This window comes from Hippichthys cyanospilos, chromosome 21 (genome assembly GCF_059441005.1).
Source record: "Hippichthys cyanospilos isolate Australia breed blue-spotted pipefish chromosome 21, RoL_Hcya_1.0, whole genome shotgun sequence".
NCBI classification, from domain to species: domain Eukaryota; kingdom Metazoa; phylum Chordata; class Actinopteri; order Syngnathiformes; family Syngnathidae; genus Hippichthys; species Hippichthys cyanospilos.
In genome coordinates this window covers 8,348,437-8,373,109 of record NC_142389.1, presented here as the reverse complement: position 1 = coordinate 8,373,109, position 24,673 = coordinate 8,348,437, and the positions used below count along the sequence as shown (strand labels likewise).

The following is a 24,673-nucleotide window of genomic DNA, read 5'->3' as shown; positions in this document are numbered from 1 at the left end:
ACATGCATGCGTGTGTGTATGTGTGTGTGTGTATGTATATATATATATATATATATATATATATATATATATATATATATATAGAGATAGATAGATGTGTGTGTGTGTGTGTGTGTGTGTGTGTGTGTGTGTGTGTAACTGCAAGGCAAAACCACAAAGGTAAGTCTGTTTAAAATCACTTTATTCTCACGTGTTATGTAGGCAAATCATATTTTCTGCTTGTCCTTAGATTTTTTTTTTCTCCCCCCTCGTTCTTTTTACTGACATAACACATTTGTACAAACCAGTTTTAGAAATCTCCACAAACCGGAGCCTTTGAGGCTAACCAGGCAATAAAACCCAATATCAAATGTCATGGCGAAGAACACAGTTTAGAAAAAGATTTACAAATGAGATGTCGCTAGAAAATACCCATGGAAAAAAAAGTTGGTTGCCACACAAAATATTACCAAAAAACATCGAACTTTGTTTGGTATCAACTTTTTTCATACTTTTTTTTTTTTTTTTGAAACACATTTTTTGCTTTTTTATTTTCTCTCCCAAAAAGAAGAAAAACACATTATGGCGCAAAAAAAAGGGAAAAAAAACTGAAGTCATATTACAGCAAAAAAAACAAAATAGAAACATGCCGTACACAACTTTACAATCAACACACACAAATACAAGTCCAGCAAGAAGGCAAATTACAAATCAAGGATAATAAATTAGCTTCACACAGTGGGCCGCTGTGTTAAGTGGGAGGGGCTGACTTTCAAAGCAAACTCTTTCAAATATATATTTTTTCTAAATAAGACTATACTCACTGTACTAACACTTAGCAACACCACCAAAAACATCTTATCACCACATAAACAGCCTGAACACTCCATCTCCCCCACAATGCACTTTGACTGTGCTCCATCTACCCCCCCCCCCCCCCTCCCCCCCACGACCTTCCCTCAGCTTGTTTTAAGGCAGTCGAAGGTCACACCGAGGGGCAAGGGTGAGAAATCAAAGAGCACAGAAACCGAAAAGCGTCAATCGATGTCCCGTCCAGCTGCTCCATATCAAACGCAAAAGTGATAAATCGTGTGCTCTCATTTATTCCTGCCAAAGCCCCCCTCCCTCCCTGACGATGTAAACATATTCACTAGATTGTCGTTAAAGTATTGCTTTCATCTCATAGTCGTAGAAAGCTAGATTGTTTTCTTTCATAGAAACCTTTTTTTCATGGCCACTCTGCCGCAATAGGAATGCATTATATATAAATCTTTCCATATGTGCTTTTTTTTTTCTGCTCCTTGTTGAAGGAATTCTCCTCCTCTTTTGTAACAGTTCGTAAAGGACTCCGCACCTGAATCAGATGGGAGGACAAAACTCAAATTAGGTAGCTCCTCCACGAGATCATTGGTTGACTTGCACGCGCGCGCGCGCGCGCTTTCTCTGCAACGGTCCCGTACCTTGATTGACCCTCAGCCCTGTCTGACAGGTAAGAAACAGGTACACAACTTTGTGCATAGAGATAGATGTTAGCAAGATTTTGGGAAAAAAAAAAAAAAAAACTATTGTTTTTTTGTGTGTGTTAATCTCAGCACAACTTATTTCTCCCAACCACTGAAATGAGAAGCTTATCTGTTATTGGCGATTGACTGTTTTGAATGACGCTAATCTTTTTGTTTTTTCTTGAAGCAGTCCTATTCAAACTCCTCCTCTTCCTCCTCTTCCTCCAGGTGATTGGAGGTGGTGGGCGTTTCGGGCTCGGAGTCGCGGGAGAGGGTCGCCACGGTGACGATTTGAGGCGAGGCCCGCAGGCCCTCTGGAGCGTCGTCCTCCTCCATGTTGTCGGTGGTGATGATGGCCACGGCGGCCCCGCCCTTTTTGTTCTGGTGAGTCTTGATGTGCTTGGAGAGGTGGTCGCTGCGCATGAAGCGCTTGGAGCATTCGGGACACTCGAAGCGCTTTTCTCCTATTGGAGGACAGAAACAGTCTTTTTTGTGTGCGCCTGCTGTGTTTAATAATGTGTTTTATGTTTTTTATTTTTTATATTTGCACTTTTATTTCATTGTATAGCACTTTGGTTGACTGCAGTCTTTTTAAATGTACTTTATAAATACAATTTGACTTAATATTATGATTGGGATTTAGTAAGCGTTTTTTTTTTTTCCCCTTTCCATTTTTTCCTCACTTTTTTTTGGCCGGAAAACGTTTTTTAAATTAAAATATATACAATAAAAAATATATAATAAAACATATATGAATATAAAAATAATTATAAAAACCTAAAGGATAAAATCTAGTAAAATATTGTTACTTTTAAACAACAAAAAAGTTGAGTAAAATGTGTGCATTAAAAATGTATAATCTCTGTAAATAACTTCATATTTTTCTGAAGTGACGTTTGAATATTAATTTACTTATTTAGCTATTTTCAGCAACAAAAACATTATGTTGTCTATAATTCTGATACCTTCATTATTTTTCATTTACAAATAAAACCTCGTCGCCTGAACCCTATGCACATGTGATGTCATTTTCAGTTGACGGCAAGAAGCCAAAATGTGTTCTTACATTTATTACTTGTACTTGAAAAATAATGAAGCGATCACATGAAAAAAAAACTGGTAAATAAGTTACATCCCTTTCAGAACAGTCATTCGACTGTGCTTGCATGCTTTGGCCACATGGGGGCAGTACAAGACTTTGTATTGGCCTTTCAATGGACCTAAATAATAGTTGTTCACAGAGGATAAAGAATATATGCCTGTGAGTTTTTTTTTTTTTTTTTTTTTTAATAGTCTGACTACATTGCTCAAGGCAGGACTGACGTGTGTGAAATGTTTTCATGTCTAAAATGTTTTTTTTTTTTAAATATCACGATTCATTTGCATTTTAATATCAAATATGCTTGTATGTGTGACCGCGGCACCTGTATGCGTTCTCCGGTGTCTCTGCAGCTCGTCACTCCTGGTGAACCTCTTGCCGCAGAAGATCCAGTTGCAGACAAAGGGCCTCTCGCCCGTGTGCCAGCGCAGGTGGGCCCTCAGGTGGGAGGTCTTTCCGTACACCTTCCCGCAGCCTTCCATGTGGCAGATGTGCTGCTTCTTCTTCGTGGGGTCTCCACTGTTTCTGCGCCAAAGGGCAGGAGTCTTTTTACTGTAGCAATTTCTAGGTTGGATTTGCATTATTTCTGCTGCGGGGTGACATCTTACTTCAATTGTCAGATGCTGATTACTATCAGAGTTGTACCATGTCTGTCATTGTCACTAATTAGTGATAAGAGTCAAGTAGTGTCTTCACTGGACAACACCAAATAAATACTATGATTTTACAAGAATCTAATACTCGTGATGCGTCTGAACTTAACGTCTTTATGATTAAATTGTGTATGGAAAAGCACACTTGACGATACTTCCTACCTTGCTTCTCCATCTCTGCAATTTGGGCAGGAGCAGGCGACCCGCCGAAGCCTCTTGCTTGGCGGTCCCTCCTGGTCTGAGGAGCTCTGCACAGATCCCAACTGGTCTGGACTCATCGACGAGCTGGATGCCACGTTCCCCACGGTGACCGTCACAGGGGAGGATTGAACTTTGACCCCATCCTGTCCTTGCGGTTGACCTGCAGGTGAGAAATGACACGTGAAAATGTCAAATGTTTTCTGTTCGGTTCTATCATGGAGACAGAAAGGAAGGTTCTGGACTGGCATCCAAACCCTAATGAAAGTCGGGTCATGGCACCAATTTGAAATAGTTTTCACTGACCCTTTCGGTGGCCCTTTTATTTTTTATGCTTGTGTTATTATACTTAACAGTAACTATCAGGAGACTCCATATTCTCTGTTTGAACTATTGAATAGAATTTTAAAAGCTCAAGGTCTGGACAATATGTCCATCTCTTAATGACTTGTGCAAGGGACCGAATTGAAGCGCTCACTCACCCTGTAGACCTGTAATGGTGAGGGGCACGCCCTGCACCTGAACCCCGGCGCCGCCGATTCCAGCGATGCTGACCGTCTGCACGCCGGATCCCGGGTTGATCTGAGCGGCACTCAGTGTCAGGGGAGTTCCTCCCAGGGAGACCAATCCCCCACTCCCCACTGTTGTCCCGCCGGCCACCGGGGCGAGCGTAAGCTGCTGCGGCATCGCCGCTCCCAGGCTACCCTGGAGGGAAACGCCACCGGGGAGCTGCAGCGTCTGCCAGGCAATCTGGCCGGAAGGGGAGAGGGTAGGTGTGCGAATAAGGACCTGGGCCGGATTCTGGAAGGCCTGAATGGGCTGCAGGGTTTGACCGGGGGCCAATTGGAGTGTCTGAATGTGCTGCTGCTGGGGCTGCTGCTGCTGGCCTTGGTTTTGACTTGCTGTCTGGGGCTGAAGCTGGATCTGTTGCACCAACTGATGTCCCACTTGCCCCACAATCACCTGCTGGATGGTTCCGGGCGCCTCCGCCTGGCTTTGGACGCCGTTGGCCTGATTTTGGCTTTGAGAGTCCGGCTCAGTGCTTTGTGCTTGGTTTTCGGTCCCCGCAGCCTCGATGCCGCTAGAGACCACTTGTGTTCCGTCTGACGCGTTGTCACCTTCTGCCACTGGGGTTGGCGCAGCCCCCGAGACCGCCGCCGTCGTCATCAACTGGTTGCCGCCGGCGACAGAAAAAGTGCCATCTGCTGATTGGATAAGCTGCACGGCCCCGCCTCCTCCGACATTATTGATCACTGGCAAAGCGAGGGTCATGCCGCCGAGGTTGATGGGCACCGTGGTCATGACAGGAGTCTGAGATCCCTGGATGGTCTGCAGCTGCAAGGGGAAAGACTGAGCGGGACGGATTTGCAGGGGGACCGTCTGATTGGTTGTACTCGACAGGATAGCCTGCTGGTTGGCCGTCTGGAGAATAGCCTGAGCCTGGCCTGGACTCGGACTCTGGATGAGCTGAACCTGCTCTGGGAGCGCTCCGATGGAAGCCTGCTGAGTCGGGTTGATATGGATCTGCTGTCCATCAGCAGTCTGTAGGTGAGGGATGACTTGGTACTGCACTCCACCTCCAGCATTAGGCAGGTTCTGAACCTGGATGATCTGGAACTGCTGCTGCTGCTGACTGGCGGCCACGCTGTTGGTCCCAGCTACGGCTTTCACCTTGATGATGGGAAAAGAGTAGTAAAGCAAGTTAAGCAGAAGAAAACAAAAACAAAAGTCGAACATGGTGAAATTGCTATTCGTAATTGGCAAGTAAATGAAACCTTCTTAAAAAGGTTTCAAGTCTAAGTATAAATCAGGATGCTGAACAGTGAATATACAGAGATTCACAGTATAAACTTAAACTCATCCCTGACCTTGCGTCCAGGTGAGCTGTCGTTTGGAACGGTAGTGGCCACTGTTACAGCTACCGGCTGGTTGGTGTTCTCCTTGGCCATGGCCGCTGGCGCCGTAATGATCTGCCACCCGTTCCCCGTGAACTGAGCCGGGACCAGTTCCAGCTGCTGGGGAACCAGAGCCTGGCCCCCTGACGTGTCCACGACAATTTGACCCTGGAGCTGACCTGCTTGCAGTTGAATCTGACCGGCCTGGAGTTGGATCTGCTGGGGCCCCGTTTGGACCTGGGTCCCCTCGGCGCCCCCCTGCCCTCCGATCTTACTGCAGGTGGCTGCCAGTAGAGCCAACGGAGAGGGTTGGGAGGAATCCTGCGAAGGACAATGTGGGAGAATCAGAAGAAGGGACAACTTGGGACTCGCAAACAAGCACCACCTCCAAATCCAAAAAAAGCCAACGGGGTAGGATAGGCTTGAATTATTCTGCAAATACGCACTGTGGCACAAGAAGGAGAAAGAAAAGGCGAGACATGGGTGGGGAAAAGATGGTGTTGAGAGGAGAAACAAAGCTGACAGAAAGAGAGCTGTCAGAGAAGTGGGCGGTATCACAGGAAGCGAGTGGGTGGGCGTGTGAGAACCACATTTTCTCTTTTTCTCAGAACACCGCTAGAAAATGCCGCCTTCTCTCGCGCTCCTCACAGGAAGTGGGTCGCGGGCACTACATACCAGGTTGATTTTGCAACTAGTACAGTGAAGATGCAGCGACACGTTAACTGACAAAAGGTGGATTTGAAAAGGAAGTCCTGAAAATAATCTCTAAAATATGGACTAAAAATAGGAGTCCCATACTATAGCTGCAGAAAGCCATAAGCGGAATCAAAGCGTATTGAGTCTAATTCAAAATGACATTTCCGTAGTACAAGGGCTGAAGTGTGACAGCCGCGCAAAGCCACTCATGCGGCTTTTGGGGCTGGCACACAAGCAGGAAGTGGAATTCGCGAGAGGAACGCCCCCAGAGATGTCTGGCTAGCTGACTGACTGGCGGTCTGGGAGTGAGAGCGTGTACATTTTCTTGCCCTGGGGGCAAAGCAAAAGTTACCAAGTTCCTTTTGATTACCTGCGATCCAGAATTTTTCCCCTTTTTTGCCGCTTTCCCTCCTTCAGTTCCCGGTGATTCCTTCTTGGAGTCTGCGGGGAGAGGATTCAAAAGTTAGAATTGCAAAGTCACAATACAGCAAGTGTGCCTTTTTTTTAAACAGACGTGCAAGGTGGGTGATCTTAGTGAAATAACAGCATTTAGCGCAACAATGGTGGTATCGATCATTCCCTGTAACCTCATCAGCAACATCACAGGCTTCCTATCTGTCAGACAAGGGTGGGAGAAACGGGGGGAGGAGACGGGAAGGAGGAGGAGGATACCTACCACTCATAACGCATGAATATACCAATTGGGAGAGGGTGTAGTTCACGGTAGAAGGCCGGCCGGCCGGGAACGGAGGCGGAGGACGGCCTATATGTTGGGCTCTGGGCCGTGGCGGATCTGCCCGCGTTCACGAAACCACCCACCGTCCAGGAAGGGCGGTGCCAAGCGGAGACACAGCCGAACGCCCCCCAGCCCCCCTTTTCCCGCTTCGCGGAGATAACGGAGAAAGCTGCGGGCGTCCCCCGCGAGGCAGCTGCTCCCCCTGGCACACGCGTCGCACGCCTCTCGAGCCGGATGGAGCGTCCGTAACGGAGCAAATTAGCGCTTGTCAGGAAGGTCTCCACAACGGCGTTCGCAGTGTGTCACACGAAGAGGCCCACCCACTTCCATTTAAGCATCAGGACAACACCCCTGTTGTGCCGTGGCCGCTTGCCGCCGCTGCTCCCGGCACGTCGTCGCCGTCCGTAGGCACACCGAAAAGCAGCCACTATTTGTATTACACTCGTATTCCCCTTTTATTCGTTCACTCTTTCATTTTGGGGGCTATAAAGGGGGAGATACGCTCAGATAGCTGTGGCTTTTGTGGGCGGACGCGCTCCTCCCACTTATTCAGATTGGTCGACGGGGTTTGGCGTGCGAGGGTTCAGATGGGAGTTGTATTTTGCTCAAGCCTCACCTCCTTCGATGCCATTGGGCGAGCGGGACTACGTTTCCCGTCGTGCCCCGCGGCCTCCCTCGCCTCTCCGCTGGAGGGGCGCTAGTCATGTTGGTGTGAGAGCGACGGGAGGGCGGTGACTATTATGTAGCGGCTTTGCTTGAGGAAGCGTGTGGCCCTGCCTTTTTTTTTGGTACGCTTTTGACGTTATTCGGCCTTCCGATCCCCTCATTTAGGACATTTGGGGAACTATTTCCCATATTCATCCATGTCCACAGTTTTCCTCTAAACAATTCCCTTAACAAAATCAAAATTCTAACTCATACTACCACATTTTTGTTCATGAGCACACGACATTTAAGAGTATTTCTTCCAACTCTTTAATCTTTACAACTCTTTGATCTTTACAAAAGCACTGGAACAACCTTCATTCTGTTTATAGTTTAAAATCCGTTGTCATTTTCCTCTTTATCAGACAGTGAACAAGGCTTAAAAAGTACAAAAATTTAAAACTATAAAAAACTTCAAAATCTTAACATTTTTAAGAGGCTTTTGCCTGACATGTTTTTTTTTCTATCGCCTTCTTCAGAGTGTCCCAAAAGCAAACAAAATCATTTCACATAAAAAAAAGTGTTGAAAAAAGACACCCGGGAGCTGAAATTTCACTTAGTGAAACCGATCATCCATCCATTTTCTAGAGCTGCTTATCCTCATCACAGGGGTCGCCGGCTTGCTGGCGCCTATCTCAGCTGGCTTCGTGCAGTAGGCGGGGGACATCCTGAACTGGTTGCCAGATAATTGCAGTGATTGAATAATTAAAAGTTTCCAATTGAAACATATTTATTTGAAGTCCGCATACATTGAAAGTTAACTCAAATTGGAATTAACTCAAGTTATATATATATATATATATATATATATATATATATATATATATATATATATATATATATATATATATATATATATATATATATATATATATATATATATAATATATATAGATAGATAGATAGATGTAAATAAAATGAGTAATAAACCATGTCGTTTCCTCCGTTTTCAAGCGTTGTGGGCGTAGTTCAATTAAAACCAGTTTTGATTCAACCGTCACCTTTAAATCAAATAAAGATCCTGAAAACTGGGTTGTTTGGGGCTTTCTACTGCCTGAAAAATGCTAGCCACCAGCTAGCTTGCAAGCTAACGGGCTTGGGTCAAGTAATGATCATCAGTTAGCTCACATACAAGAAGTCCATTGTTTTATTTCCTTATTGCATTATCTGACGTTTGAGAGCGATTTTACATAATTACTTCTCCCTGAAGCATGCACACACACTTTCTACTGGAATGTCTTTAACTCACTATTATTATAATTATTCATAGGTAGCAACGGTACAGACACTCAGTATTCAAGTACTGTATATAGTATACTTTTATTTTGGTATTGCCATTATTGATTGATTAGTATTATTTAATTATTTCAGTCCTGTTTATCACTCCCTATTTAAGGACTTCTTTCCACACACAGAAAACAACTTGTCTTTTGTTGGGTGTTTTTTTATGGTTAAAAGTAACGTTTGAATCCAAATAAATTATTACATCAGTTTGACTGTGTAGTGTCCAAGGACAAATAAAAAGCTTATACTGTTGAGGTTGTGTAATCGTATCTTAAAATTCTTCATTAATCGATTAAGGTTTTTGTATTTTACTAACACTCTGTTCTACATGATTTGATTTTTGTGTGCACAGAACTGACTCCCACTCCCACAAGCACAGCTTAATAACTGCAGCGTTGCAGCCAGCCAAGTGCCCCCGCCCCCGGGCCACCGTCCACGACGTTGCTAGGCAACGAGGGTTGGCCTGGAAAAAAAGGGGTGTCGCCTTCTGCGAAATTATTGTGAAGGCTTTGTGCATTTGTGCGGTAGTTTTCGCGTTACATCATTGTCAGTAATGACAGTTCGTTTCTCTAAAAAAATAGATTTGGAATTACATGTTTTTTTTCTTTTATAGTTTCACGAAAAAGCTGTCATCACAAATCTGTTGTTCACACATTGCGCCACTAGATGTCCTTATACACAAACTATACAATGCGGTTTATTTGGAAACGTACTTTTCGTTGTTGGTCCTGGATTCATTAAAGATGTCGTTTATAGTAGGTTTAGAAAAAGAGTATACACTCTAGTAGTGTATATATATATATATATATATATATATATATATATATATATATATATATATATATATATATATATATATATATATATATATATATATATATATATACACACACACAAAAATAGTACACTAGATAGTCTTCGATTTGAGTTTTGTTTCAAAAATAATTTCTTCTCAGGATTGTACCCATTTTGATGCTGCATATTTTTCATCATAAATGAAATTAATTTCACAGGATATTTTAATTGACTAATTTTAAAATCTCTGTCAATTTGTAACTACACTGCACACCTTAATGAATGAGTAAATAATGATAGTGTGTGGAGTCAATGCACGTTTGCGTGCCATGTTGTCTTTTGTGCAAATAATGTTCTTAATCTTTTTGCAGAAGTGTGCGTAGGCGTCATGTATTTGTTACTGGAAGCAGTGGCGTCTAAGTGTCTCCTTAAAGGTAAGACAACGAGATTTATGACTGACAACTCTGGCAGAAGCCTGTTGTTGGTGTGCGTGTTACTCACCACTCACTCACTAAATTGGACTTGCTTGTTTGAAAGTTGGCATGGGTGCAATTGTAATGAGTGGATTGACAACATTGCTTCCTGTTGTTCTGGATGAAGTAGACAAACAAAAGATGCTGTTGTGTCTTGTAGAGCAGCGTGTGCAACAACACTAAAGAACAAATTTCCCATTATGTATTCCTGTATCATCACTTGGGTTTTGTTTTTGAAGGTTGCGGGGGTTTAGGTGTTCCGTTTTACCGTTGAGGGTCCATTTGGGGACTGTATTCACGAAGAATTCGCATATTCCTGAAAATGTATCTCTGGATATTACATGAACACATCTTGGTATAATCTTAACGTTTTGGTACATAATGAAAGCATTTAAATATTCTTTTGCAGGCTGCGAAGAATTTAGTTATGTATGAGAAGATTCATGTGTGTGAGAGTGTGTTTTTTTTCTTTTTATAAGATTAAATAAATCCTGTACTGTGTGAAAAGTTCAAAATAGTGAAGAAAAAAAATATACAAACATTTCAATATGATCTGTGGAAGGATTTTTGTTTTATATGAGATACATTTTTTGTTCAGTGAGAGAAGTTCAGTCATTTTTCTTTAGTGTGGTTCAGTACTGTGAGATGGTAAAAATCAGTAGTTTGTGACAGTGTGATTCACTTGCACAATGTGGTAAATTTTTAGTTGTGAGAAGATTTTATGTTGTTGATTATTTTATATGAGTGTTTCATTCCTGTGAGAAGAAATAAATCCAGCAATGTGTGTGTACATTTTAGCATGCAGAAGCATTTCAGTATATATACATAACATCATTTCCATTTGATTTGTGAGAGGATTTTTCTTACACAAATATGTGTGAGAGAGGATTTGAGTTTGTTACATGAGAGAGTGTTTCGATAGTTTATACTTTATTACTGTGAGAAAGAATTAAATTAGTAGTTTGTAAGAGAGGAATTCCTGTTATGTACTATGGGAAGATCACAGTTTTGTGTGAGAGGAGTTTGTGAGTTTGTTTGACAGAGCATTTCATAAAGTGAGAAGAAATAAATCCATTAGTATGTGTGAGAGATTTTAACGGTGGAAGCACGGTGAAAACTGTGAGAGGATTTGAGTTAAGTGAGAGAGCATTTCACAACTGTAGCTTGTTTTAATGTTAAAGTTTCAGTATTGTGGAAAGTTAAAAGACAAAAATCAGTGGTGTGTGAGAGAGGAGTTCAGTCTCTCACCATGGGAAGATTAGTCATTCCATTTGCAAGTGAATCATATGTTTTTAGGAGTCATTCCATTAGCGTATGTGAGAGTTTCAGCATTTCAGTAGATAAACATACTAGCATTTCAATATTATTTATGAGAGGATTTTAGTTGAATGTGAGAGGATATGAGTTAGTTACATGAGTGCAATTAATTAGTCATGATGAGTGTGTCTTTTAGGGTGTTTCAATACTGTGTGAGAAAAAAACATTAGTAGGAGAGCTTTTGTATATGATTTGTGAGAGTATTTTAGTTTATCTCAGTTGTATATGAGTTCTTAAGCATAATGTGTGAGCATGCTTTTTGTTGAACGGATAAACATTTTTATTGTGTGAGTGTATGACTGTAATTACAATACGAATCATGAGAGTATTTCAGTTATGCATGCATGAGAGGTTGCCGTGTGTGAAGGTTGCTGTGATTTTTTTAAAGCAAATATTACATCAGGAAAAACTGTTCTTATACTATATTTTTTTCTCGTCATCAATCTTACCTCCATTTGCAATATTCTGTAACTCTCACACAAATCTCTCTCACCCTCTCTCTGTCTCTCCCTCTCTCCCACAGAGTTCAACATGAGTCATTTGCGTGAGTGACGATGTTTGGCGGGCCGAGAATTTGCAGAATGCAACCGCTGGCGTCGGCGACAAGCGCAGGTATTTACAATGTTCCTTCAGGTGACTTGAGGCACACGCTCACGCCGGTTCATAAAATGTTCACCTTCCTTCAGTACTTCACAAAGTCTTTCAGAAGTCACCGAATGACAGAACAACTCATGTAGCATTGACGCATGAGAGTACCTTGAACCCCAGAGGGTAGATGTAGACAAGAGGGGAGATGCCTGCAGGTTGCACTACAAATAAGTTGAACTGAGTGAACTCTAGGTGGAACCACGACCCCGTTAACCAGCTGTGTTTCAAATCGCATGCAGCGTTTATTCCACTTTTTTTGTTCTCGAAAATACTATTTTTTTGGTCTTCATGGATCAAACAGCTGTTGTTAATTTTGCCCTTCAGATCCTGTGCAAATAGTACTAAAACACTTAACTATCAGGCAATGAGACTGAGTATAATGATATTATAGCAGTGTGTGGCATGGATGGACATGAGACATAAAGGTCTTTGACTTGTGTCCACTCTAGCGAACATTTTTTTGGTCTATGTGATTTGACACGTTTATATTAAGCTGTGAAATCTTAGTGTGGTCAGTCAAGGACATCACCTTTGCATTCGTGATGAGACAAAATGGACACAACAATGGACACTAATGAATAGGCTGGGTCTCAGGAGGATACAAAAATGGCTAATGTCATTCTGTACTTGAATACAAAACTAGGGAAAGCTGTGTGAGTTTTTTTTGTGAGAGGGAGCAACTGGTATGTGTTTTTTTTTTCCTGAGAGGGGGTCTGAGTGAGGTAAATATTGTCCAAAGAGGATTTTTTGTGAGTTGAAAGGTTTTGGGAATGATTGAGAGGGTTTTGTAGAGTGTGAGACTGGTTATGTGAGTTTTTTTGAAGTGTGTGAGTGCAGTGTGTGTGTGTGTGTGTGTGTGTGTGGGTGAGAGGTTTTTCAAAATGAGTGATTTTCTGGTGTGTGGTTTTTTGTGAGACATTTTGAATGAGTGACTGAGTGTGTTGGTATATATTTTTTAAGTGAGTGTTTTTGTCTGTGTGAGAGAGTCTATCGATGAGTGGCAGATGTTTTTGGTGTATGTGTGTACTTTTTGGGAGTGTGACGTTTTTGGTACGAGGAAGAGTTTTATGTTAGCTGTTCTGCGGAGTACAATACATGAGAGAGTTGTTTTTTAATAAGTTTTTGTGTGTGAGTGTGTTTTTGGTTATATTTTTTAATATATTTATTTTCTTATTTTCTTGATAAGTGTGATTTTTAAATGTAATGCATGTTTGGGGTTGGTGAGTGTACTTTCTTTTCTATGTGACTGTTTTTGTGTAATATGGAGTTTTTTTTGCATGAGAGTCTTTTTGGTGTAGTGTGTGAGATTTTTGATAACCAAATTGGTTTGAATTAAATATTTTGTGTTTGTGTTTGTGACAGTTTTTATATGACATGAAAAAATGTTTAATGTTTGATCAATTTTTCTGAGTGAAATTTTTGTTTGTGTGAGGATTTTTTTGGGGTGACAGAGGTCAAATGTCATTTTGGCCGATCGCACTGTAAATTCTTTCCTGTTTAAATTCTCAATGCATTTTGTTCTCTTTTTCCAGCCGGCTGAAATGGAGGATGAAAAAAAAAACCAAGGAAAAAAGTACAAGAGCTGTGTGCCGCTTTTTGATTGTGAGCAGGTATGTGCCTAGTCTATTTGAAGCAATGTGTGTGTGCGTGTGTTATATGTGTGCACTACAGCCCACTTTCTGCCTTTGAAGCCAATACCCATGAGTTGAGGAAGCGCTTTCCAGCGGTGCTAAGTGGAAAGTGCAGCACGCCATAAAGATCCAAAGTAAGTATGTCAAATTGTGCATCAGCGTGCGCACTTGAGCGCAGGACCTGACCCGACTTGTCGGCCCGGCGGAGCTTGACGCCATCTCCATGTTTAGCCCGTCTGTGTATGTCCTGAATGACGGCCCAGAGGCACAAGTGGGCTTGAGGTGGGAAACCAAACGTTTCATGTTTGAAGGGAAACATCAATAAAATGGTTGTCGTAAAACCACCTAAAGCTGCGGTCCGAGTGTGCGTGCGTGCGTGCACGCCCTTGGTTTTTGCTACATGGTGGGGCCCAAATCACAGGTTTTATTGCCTTTGTTGGGCCCTGTTGCTCTTCTGGGGACCACAATTGCAGATCAGGACTTGCTTCAGAATATAGGTTTGAATTGGATTTTGGTTGCGGTTAGGGCAAGAATTAGGACCATGCACTCTGTTATGGTTATGCATATTGTCAGTGGCATGTCCCCACTATGATAGAAATACTCCCGTGTGTGTATTTGATTTTATCCGTTCATCACTTCCCGCCTTGATTGATGACTTCACACGCACTGTGTCGGCCCACGTGTTATCGTCACATGTGCGCTGCTTTTAGTTTCGGGAATAATTTAACACTTTGCAGCATGGCAATTTACATCAAAAAACAAGCGGGCCATTTCTGGTCAATTTAACAGCGGGTCATCTGTAGCCTGCCCACTCCTGCTCTTTTAACCCTTGAATGGAATGGCAGGCATTGTGGCACTGTGGTGAAGTGAAGCTCAATGTGTGGGAGGGGCACTAGTTAACCGAGAATATGGAATGAATGATGTGGGTGTGGTAGCGTACAGGATTTTAATCTGTGTTCACATTATGATAAATGGGTTCATACATTTTATTCATTCAGCAATGCTGTAATTTGATTTTTTATGTACAAGCATTACATGTATACACACACACACACACTGATTATTGCTTTTGTCGGTCCATATTAATAGTATGCTAACACTCAGTTCAGTTGCATTTAACTTTAAAGAAAAGTACTGTATTGTATTTATTTGAATTTCAGCCGCTTGTTTTCATACATGATTTAACTTTTATGTGCAGCAACCCGAATAGTATGTTTTAATTTAATTTTTAAGAAGAGTTGGCTTATTTTCAAACACTTAAAAGATGAGTTGCAATAATGCCAAATGCTAATGTTGAAGCGACTCACTATGCCTACTATGCTACCATGTTTTAATATTGATTTCTACCTCTCGCAACAAAGGAAAGAAGACACCCGAATGAAATTGTCAAGATTGCGCATTATTATTTTGTATAAGCTAATTTAGCTAACATAATTGGCTGGCTAGATAAGGTGACAACAAAATGTGGAATTTGAAGAGCTAAAAGCCACTACACCCGTGTGCACCGCCATTTTGTAGCTATAAAATGCATAACTATAGCAGAGCAAATATTTGACATAAAAAATTAACAGTTTGCAACAACAGAACTAACAAGTTAGTTAAAACAACTAGCTAGTTAGCAAATTAATTAGTAAGCTAACACAACTTTCTTATCAGTTAACTCACCAGCCAGGATTGGGCCACTCGGCAAGAAAGAGCTTGCAGTTGTGTATTGCTTTTTTTTGGTCTTTGTTTTTGTTTTGCATTTGATTGTTTCATTTGTCCATTACAATTTATATTTACAAATGCAAATTTTGATTTTGGCCTGAAAATTAATTCCTTGCCTCCAAAATCAGAAGTGCAGATCGATGTTAATTACTTACTCAATCTGATTCCAGATTTATAGAATGATGGATTGATGGATGATAGATGGATCGATTAGATAGGTAAGCAGGTAGATATTTCAAGTCTTTTTCAATAATACCGGACTTCTATTTTTCCTATATTTATACATTTCTATTTTACGTAAAACCAAGAGGCTCATCAAAACTAAATAAACTGAACATGGTTTTACATTGATGGCATCATATATACTGCTGGCTTGTACACCTTCGTCGATGACCTAGACCCCCCCCCCCCCCCCCCTAAAATGCTGAGGTAGCAGTGATCAAATGCATGAAATTCAACCATCAAGACACAAAGTGAAAAATGACGTCTGGAAGTCTATGATTATACTCCCGGGCTTGTGTGCATCAATCAAAAGGCACCGTAGACACACACACACCCACACGCACGCATACTTGACCACGCGTTAACCTAGAGAAGACACAGAACCTGAAAAATGAAGAAGAACAAATTAATCTCATGGTCGCCTCCGCAGCAGTGAGGGATGAAGAACATCATTGGCGAGGAGAAGCGAGATCACGGTCGGAGCAGGATTTAATCAAGAAGGCAGAGTAAGAGGGCAAGTTTGTGGATGTGAGCCTGAATGATTTCTCTCTTGAACATCATCAGCGGCACTTTTCTTTGAGGCACAAATATCAGGCTCAAGCTTTCAAAATAAAAGAAAAAAACAAGGCCCCTTTACGTCCTGCCGTCCTCATCATTATCTTCTCCCCCTTTCATTTCCACTTCTTCCCACATGTTGTGATAACCAGCTGGGTGAAGTGGACTCTAATAACAGGCTCGGGTTGAACATCCTCTCGTCGTCATGACGTATTTTTAGACGCTACATCAGACTCCATATACACCAGCTAAACAGTCCTAAGCGAGAACGCACCTGTGTATATGATGTACCCTTAACTCGAGGGAGAGAGATTTTCCATTCAATTTTTATTATTATAATATCATTTATATAATGATTTCAATCCAGCCTGGAACCTAATGTACGAAGTTTATCGACAATCAATCATCAATCAAATTTGATTTGTATAGCTCTGAATCACCAAAGTCTCAAAGGGCTTCACAGATGAAAAGAAGTCACGTCGAGACTTGTTTCGAAAAAAGAAGTCATACAGAGACATCTTTTCGGTGTAAGGTACACAACAGCATTCCCTGTCAAAAAAGGGGAAGGAAAAACTCAAAAACCCTAATCTGGGGAAAATCAGAAACCTTCAGAAGGGTCCACAGGTGGGAGGAGCCCCCGTCCAGACCCACAAGGCCTGGACAAGGGCATCAACAAAGGATTTTAAAAATATATATATTTATAATAATTATTATAATAATTTCTGTGCTCAAAATCTATTTTTGCTCGCTCAAAATCCTTCATTGCTCGCTCGCAATTGTAGCACAAATATGATTTTATAAGGTGAGACATCACTGGAGGCTTAAGTGTAAATATACAGTACACAATATATATGTATATCTATGTATGTTTCTTAACTTTTCGGAAGTATTCATATTTCTACATATACTCACCATTAAATGTTGTCTTATGTTCTTTTTTTTTCTTCACAAAAATTGTGTCATTTATTTTCTCTGAATTAAAACCGCAAAAAAGATTTAAAGCTGTTCATATTTTGAATGAGAATAACACGTGAACGATGAAAAAAGGAGAGCAATTAAAATCATGTTTCTCTCTTTCTTTTTTAATTAACCTAATTTAAGTCAGGATGTGTCTGATCACTGAGGAGTCACTTAAAGTTTCCTTTCCCACTACACACAAATCTGGTAAGAATTACGTCTTGATGCATTCATCCATCAACATTACTAGTGTTCGTTCATCGATCAACATTACTTGTGTGCATTTGTAACAAAGGCCGAAATGCATCCTGTAATTTACTTGTTTAATTTGCCAGACTTGTTGCCCAGGAATATGTCATTTTTATCCTCATTTCACGAATGGGAGTTACTGTGCATAGTATGTAAATGCACTGTATATATGAATGTGAAGTAGGCACTTTACCGGTGTAATTGTTGAACAGGAATCGTCTCATTGTGCTGCGTCGACAAATGAGATGACATCCGTGACCCTTGCACGAGTCTCTAAAAAATTAAACTCCCGTATAATTAAACTACATTCTCAATTATGTGCATTTGCTGAAGCTCAGCTCATGATATTTTGTGTAAAATATGCAATTTTTACGCCAAGTGAAGGGGAAACTCGTGAGATGGTTTATCTGTTTGTTATTATTGTTTCTATGGCTTTGCTTTGACGAGCTCGTCAGATCACTTTTGTTAGCGGATAATTGTCAGATATGTGTAATTGTTACAGTTGCGTAAGAATCGGAATATTGTACATGGGAATGTTTTCATAGCGAACCTGAAATGTAGTCAATCAGCTCGATAATGAGTAACGACCGCGTGTTGATTACATCCTGGCACAGGATTCTTGAAAACCAGAATGCAGCTCAAATTGCTTGGAGAAAATCTTTTTTTGATGGCCTGGAAAGACAACTTCACATCAGTCCGAGGCCACGTTTGCAAAATTAAGGCAATGGTCTTGGGTGGCATGTTTTCAATAACCGTTGGTCTTGAGAATTTTTACCCTTCACTTTTTTGTTGCTTATTTTGATGTGTGCGCAGTTTGGGACCAATATAATGCTCAGCTCCTCTGAGCTTCTCAGTACAGCATTAGTATGTTTTTTTTTCTTCACAGCGGATTGAGAATATATGCCTGTCAGTATTCTCACATGGCAGCACTGTTTCTGTTCAGATATCAGTTGCTAAATGGCTAACAACAACAATGCCATATTGATGCTAATTGTTAGCCTGTGTGTCTAGGGAGTTTCCCATTAAATGTTAGATAACAGAGGCATTGTGGTTGCTTTGAATACACCAAGTGTAATTAAAAAAATCAAATTTTGAATAAAAGTAAAAATATAGTTTACGTTTTCTTTTTTCAACATTTTTGGGTACTGTATATATGTTTCAAAACCTTCTTTACCTTGTTATTTAAAAAAAAAAAATCAGTAAATATATATACTGTAAATCAGTACCTGGAATTGAATGTTGGGTCTAATCACGTAAAAATGCGTCTTTGGGATTGGAGATTCGGTGACAGCTATTACCAGACCATTCTTTACCCTATAAATAAATAAATAAAGTGATAAATAAATCAATGCATGGGATTGAATGTCTGGATGATGGAAAGACATATAAATATGTCTTTGGGATTGAATGAGTTTATAACATTCACACAAAAAATATCTGCACTTTTTGTCTTAGATGACACTCAAGTGGGCCATAAAATACAGATATGTGTTTATAATGTTTTTATATTCTCTCTAACTGATCATACCTTACAATGTATATACTGTACAATAATTTTGAAATGGACATTCACTTGATCAAACAAATTTGAATACAGTTATGCTTGATACAACCTCTCCTTCTCCTAATTGATTGCATAACCCTCTGGTTTTTGGCAAAGCTCCTTTTTTGTCATGTTTTGCCGCTCGTCTTTTGACTCGGTCATTTCCCTTCTAATTGTCCCAGCAGGGGCAGCTGAGCAAAATGGCCACCCTCCTCCTCAACGAGAAGACGGCAACAAAAGAAGAGGTAAGCAAAACACTGAGGAGAAATGAAATACTTCACCCATCAGTCTTCCCCGGAGATGTGCCAGATCTTTATTTCACTCTTTTCTTCTCTGCATTTTCTGACTCAGTGGCCACAAAGTGTGTGGAGAGCACACGGCAATCTTTTTTTGTTGACGTCTGATGGCGCGTGATAATTTGGTCATTATCATGGCTAAAGGAACAGGTTGAGGCGCAGACAGGGTTTCATTAGGGCTCCTTTCATGCTGGCGCGCACACACACTTTCAGTGTGGGAAAAGAATGCGAGAAAAGGCAGGACAGCTGTTTGGGTGGCTCGGATCAGGTTCGAGTGAAGATGGCTGACTGTAAAGTCCACCTGTGAACTAATCAATGCCTGAGAGGGCAAAAGTAAGGGCCACTAATTTGGTCATGTCCACCGGGAGTGTATAAATAAACACACGAAGCCCCAACTTTCACAACCAAACCGATTCAAAAATTCACTTTTGCTCCCCCCACATGACAGCAAAAATGCATAGACACACAATAGGTCAAATGTAATCATGCCAAATCACTGAAAGTCTTTCTAGTTTTAATTTGCTTACACAGTTACATTATTTGTACTCTGTATTACATGTAGTTAGTTTAATACAAAAAATGTATATATAATGCAAAATATACTTTTTTTAAAACTTAAACGATGAAGACACATGGAACAAAAACAGTAGAAAAAGAAATTTGTCTTTGTGTAGTGTTTTGGGCATGCTAATAAAAATGATACTATAAGACTAAAATGTATTAAAATAACACATTACAAACTAAATACTTATAAATACTCAGTCTCAAAGAGATATCTTTTTTTTCAAATCTGAGCTCCCCATCACAATTAATATTGTACCCCTCTCAATCACTCAATTAACTAATTTTCTACTATTTATAGCTATACACATCAACGTGCAATTTTAACCAATCACCGCTCAGTTTGTAAATGTCACATGATCAAACTCAAAAAGCAGATGAGCCGTCATTAGTCATTATCCGAGCCTTGAGCAACAGTGATGTCCCTTTCAGTCATCAGCAGAGGCAAAAAAAAAAAAAAAAGATTTTGATGCTTATATCAACATATTGTTGTGAAGCAAATTTTGGATTTGACTTTCGCTGTGTCTCTCTAAAAATCTATCTATCTATCTATCTATCTATCTATCTATCTATCTATCTATCTATCTATCTATCTATCTATCTATCTATCTATCTATCTATCTATCTATCTATCTATCTATCTATCTATATCTATCCATCCATCCATATACTGTATATATATGTATATATGGGGTGAGAGGCTGAACTTAAAGTTGAGAATAATGGATTCACATGATTGATAAGAATAGGAAAAGCCCAGGAAGAGGTGTTTTTGGGGAGGAATCCTCCCTCCCCCGTGAGATGACTGATCCGCCCCGGGGATGAGGTGGACCGGTCCGGCCTCTCCCTCTGCCAGGTCTCAACGTCTTTACAAGCATTAATCTTTTTAACCACACTTGTTTCTTTGACACCTGCAGTCAGGCTGCTTCACACATTGAATAATAGCGTGGACACAGTTGAGGTGTCATTTAAAAATAACATTAAACAACTCGGTAATCAAGGAACATGCCAGTGTGAGGCTGTGGGGATGTAAGTCAGTAATTAGCTCATTCAATCCAAAAGATGTAATTTGACATTTTTTGAAGAGTCGAGACATTCAATTCCATGCACTGAGTAACTCGTTCAGTGCCAGCAATCTTTGAGCTGACTTTTACCATAATATTGACCAAAAAAAAAAAAAAAATCACTCCTTATAAGAGTTTTGGATTGAATTTCTGTAATCCAACCAAATGAACGTCTTTGGGATTGAATGAGTTATATATATATATATATATATATATATATATATATATATATATATATATATATATATATATATATATATATATATATATATATATATATATATATATATATATATATATATATATAAATAAATGGTTGGTAATAAATGAGTAAATATGTAAATATTTGAACAAGGAACAAAAAATCACCAATAAGTATTTAGCTTAGAATGTCTGTGCTCTGGAAAGACTTATTATTATATCTTTAAGATTGAATTAATAATTGACACCAGATGAGTCATGCCTTCTGTCTGATAGTGGTTGTCTTTCCTCTGGCATGGTGGTTTCTTGCATATGAATGGACCAGAGACTATCAAATATGAAAGAAAATTGTGAGTTTGGGTTGCAATATTGGTTATTGTTAATAGTATTATCTCACTATTTTTGACAGCAACAACAGCTAACAGAAGAGTCACTGTAATTTTGTGGTGATTGAAAAAATACATAAAATATTTTGTTTGCATTAAACCCAGTGTCATTAGAATACATTTTTGAATTAGTCAAGAAAACATGTTACTTTTTTAACTAAAATTACCCTCTTTTATGAGAGTCATTTGACATATTGTGGCACTCCAATACTCTTAAATCGCTGCTACGAATTTCTCATCTTGGATTGAAGTCGCCTCCTTGCCGTGGACACTTTATGCACGGAAATTTACGACGTCTCACAGCTGCTAAGAGCAAGAAACAACCTGAGTTGGCTCCTGATTGGTCCAAAGGCCTTGAGGCAGGAGGAAGCCTCAAGTACTAAAGCGCAGACAAACACGCGCTATGACACAACACACAGACATGACAGCACAAACCATGGCTGCAACATTATTGGGGGTAAGTTTACGTTTGTTTTTATTTAAATTAAAAGTTTTAAAGACAGATATCATGAACGTGAAAAGTGTCTGTTGGATTCCGGTATATTTCTGTTGTTATTTATAAACTTAAGAGCTCTCCAATAGGCCGGTTTTAGGAAAGATGGTAGGAACATGCGCATTTTAATTGTAGTAAAACATTTCCTATTAAAAAGGCTGGATGGGCATCATTTTTAAATTGTTATTAAAAAAAAAAAACAAGACTGCTGCTCATCTCATGATGCTACTTGAAATTGAATTGCTTCAATGCAGATTTATAAAGTTATCTGCAAGTTGTAAAAATGCCTCTGTGTCCCCTCAGGAGGACCCCCGGCTGAGCAGCACCCCACTAGCCATGTTGGCTGCAACTTGCAGCAGAATAGGTGAGCAAAGTCCCTCCTGCTCCACCCCTGACCTCTCCGACATGCCCGCGGGACCCTCCAAAGGCTTCCACCCGTGGAAAAGGAACATCCCGGCCACTTGTGTAACCAGGAGTAACGGGGTGGGCTTCTCTGATACTTCTAGCGCCTTCTCTGTGACCAACACCAACGAGTTTTCCTCCTACCAGAACTCAGCTCAGCCCGATGCAAATTTTCCAGAACAGCGGTCAATGTTTCTTACAAAGTTACCCGCTTCAGTGGACGGTATCGCTGGGATGTACCAGCGGCTTCACCCGCATCCCTACGAGTCTTGGTTCAAGGCCGTAGGAGAAATCGGGACCGCGCCTTCGACTTGGTGGGACGTCGGCACCGCTTGGGTGCAGGATCCTCCCAGCGCAACCGGCGTGGCTCCTTCTCTGGGCGGCTACTCGGAGCAAAACCCCGGCGCCGCTCAGCATCTCCACCTGTTCGACGGCTTCAGGCCACCCTACTCCGAGTCCAACCCCTCCGGTTCCTCCGCGGGGAGCCCTGTGCTCCCCCTGCCGGCTCCCTCGCGCTCCTCCTCGCGTCGCAACTCCGGCAGAGCCACCTGCGACTGCCCCAACTGCCGAGAAGCTGAGAGCCTCGGCCAGGGCGCGGCGAGCCCGCGGCGCAGGGCCGCGCACAACTGCCACATCCCCGGATGCGGCAAAGTCTACGGAAAGACGTCCCACCTGAAGGCGCACCTCCGCTGGCACACCGGGGAGAGGCCGTTCGTGTGCAACTGGCTCTTCTGCGGGAAGCGCTTCACGCGCTCCGACGAGCTCCAGAGGCACCTGCGCACGCACACCGGAGAGAAGCGCTTCGAGTGCGGAGTGTGCCGCAAGAGGTTCATGCGCTCCGATCACCTGAGCAAACACGCCCGGACGCACGGCCCGGAGGGGAGCGAGAACCAAGACGAGGGAACCGGGAAAGGCAACAGTGACACTGACAATAGCGCCGGTGGAAGCACTATAACCAGCCCGGCAGATGCACGTGACTGTCCGCGGTGAATTAAGCAACTTTCCCCACCTTCTTTTTAAATCCCCCCCCAAAAATCAAAGAAATTGCACTTTTTGATGAATGTCTGACAAAACACGCTTACCTCATGTTATTTGTAACATTCTTAAAGAAAATAAACGTTTTTACTTTGCGTCGTTGCGTATTATTAATTCATCACGATTGCTTTTTAATTGCGTTTGTGTACCTGGGGTGTTTTGAGCTCCCGATTGTAAAAGAAGAATGCCGTAACTATTTAACTTTGAACCTCACTAAAACAGGTCAAACGTACTTTACTCGTTAGGCAGCCCATTTGTAACAATTGGACTGGAATGTATTACAAGTCACATTAGAAGCTAAACATAATTAGATCTTGTCTTCTAGATTACATTTTGTAAAGCCTCTCTTAGGAAAGAAAAAAACTTTCGCCGCCCCACTCCAATAAAAGTGTTACCTTTTTAACATTAACAATCAACAAATGTTAACTACTTCTTTACAGCGTTTATGCAAATTACAGCTTAATATAAAACAGGAAGAAACAAGTGCCTGAAAAAAAAAGATGCCAATCCTTATTTCATTTCAATTACACTTCACATGGCAAAATAGAAACATTAGCCCAGGGTTCCTATTTGAAGGTATATGATCTAATGAAACATACTAATTTTTATTTTTAGTTGGTCTTTAAGTTTCACAGGTAATGAATACCCATTATGAGGTGAGAAAAGATGCCTAATAGGTCAAAAAATATTTTGTTACTAATAATTATTTATCTTTATTCATAATTGCACGTATACAAAACCTGTGACGTATATCGTGGGAGGCAGAACTATTCATTGCGCTTCAACCAGATGTAAGAATGTACATAGTTACAGTGTATCCTCTTTTTGAGAGATTTTTTTTCCAAAGTAATATTTGTGTCTTGGCTCATTTGGAGTTACAAGTCTCCTTCTGGGGGTATATACTTTTTTTTTTATGGTTTCTGCAGGTATCAACAAATCAAATTTAATGCTTATCAACAGGTACACTACAATTTTCCTTTCAAATTATGAGTCAATTAATTGAAACATGAATCAACTTATCAACTGTGCCTCAGTGACTTCTTTGCAAAACAATATTTTGTTACGTTTTATACAGATGCACATTGTCATAAGTGACACAATATTCTGACAGACAAACCAGAAATGAACCCGATGACATTACCCGGTCTATCATCTGGAGTTGCTGAAAAAATACTTTCGGTAATAAAACTACAAATGTTCCGAAGTTGAATAAATCAGACGCAAATTCAGCTGCCTAGGGAGTAGATGACTGAAGAAAATATTTCACAATCATTGAAACAAGGTTGATTACCGCTATTTTAGGCAGTCCCAAAGTAGCTAAGATCCATTGAGTTTTGTGTACAACTCCATCTAGTGTTGATATGCGTTTACAACGAAACCATTTTTCGTTT

At 40.8% G+C, this 24,673-nt stretch overlaps 2 protein-coding genes across 3 annotated transcripts; one reads left to right on the top strand and one right to left on the bottom strand.

Annotated features, from left to right (window-relative positions):
• Positions 1-164: 164 nt before the first annotated feature.
• On the bottom strand, positions 165-7,280 carry sp4 (sp4 transcription factor). Of its 2 annotated transcripts, none has more exons than XM_088405570.1 (7): positions 6,699-7,280; positions 6,393-6,463; positions 5,300-5,647; positions 3,914-5,102; positions 3,396-3,594; positions 2,906-3,105; positions 165-1,945 (listed from the first exon to the last, which is right to left on the bottom strand). In XM_088405570.1, the coding sequence occupies exons 1-7, from the start codon at positions 6,703-6,705 to the stop codon at positions 1,674-1,676; spliced, it is 2,286 nt and encodes a 761-aa protein (XP_088261696.1). In that variant the 5' UTR covers positions 6,706-7,280; the 3' UTR covers positions 165-1,673. The 2 variants fall into 2 exon arrangements, with proteins under 2 accessions (XP_088261696.1, XP_088261697.1); XM_088405571.1 differs by having other exon boundaries at positions 2,906-3,099.
• Positions 6,790-23,317, top strand: sp8a (sp8 transcription factor a). Its single transcript, XM_088405591.1, has 8 exons — positions 6,790-6,856; positions 6,915-7,162; positions 7,312-7,469; positions 9,100-9,271; positions 13,513-13,590; positions 13,790-13,882; positions 19,030-19,089; positions 22,149-23,317. Exons 1-8 carry the CDS (start codon positions 6,790-6,792, stop codon positions 23,235-23,237), a joined length of 1,965 nt encoding a protein of 654 aa, XP_088261717.1. The 3' UTR covers positions 23,238-23,317.
• Positions 23,318-24,673: the final 1,356 nt, after the last annotated feature.

Coding starts and splice junctions, on each gene's coding strand:
- sp4 (XM_088405570.1), bottom strand. Junction 3,106..3,395: donor TGCAGAGATGGAGAAGCAAG/GTAGGAAGTATC, acceptor CCTTTGGCGCAG/AAACAGTGGAGACCCCACGA. Junction 1,946..2,905: donor ACACCGGAGAACGCATACAG/GTGCCGCGGTCA, acceptor GTCCTCCAATAG/GAGAAAAGCGCTTCGAGTGT.
- sp8a (XM_088405591.1), top strand. CDS start 6,790: ATGTTGGGCTCTGGGCCGTGGCGGATCTGCCCGCGTTCACGAAACCAC. Junction 13,591..13,789: donor CGCTTTTTGATTGTGAGCAG/GTATGTGCCTAG, acceptor ACTTGAGCGCAG/GACCTGACCCGACTTGTCGG. Junction 13,883..19,029: donor ATGACGGCCCAGAGGCACAA/GTGGGCTTGAGG, acceptor TTGTCCCAGCAG/GGGCAGCTGAGCAAAATGGC.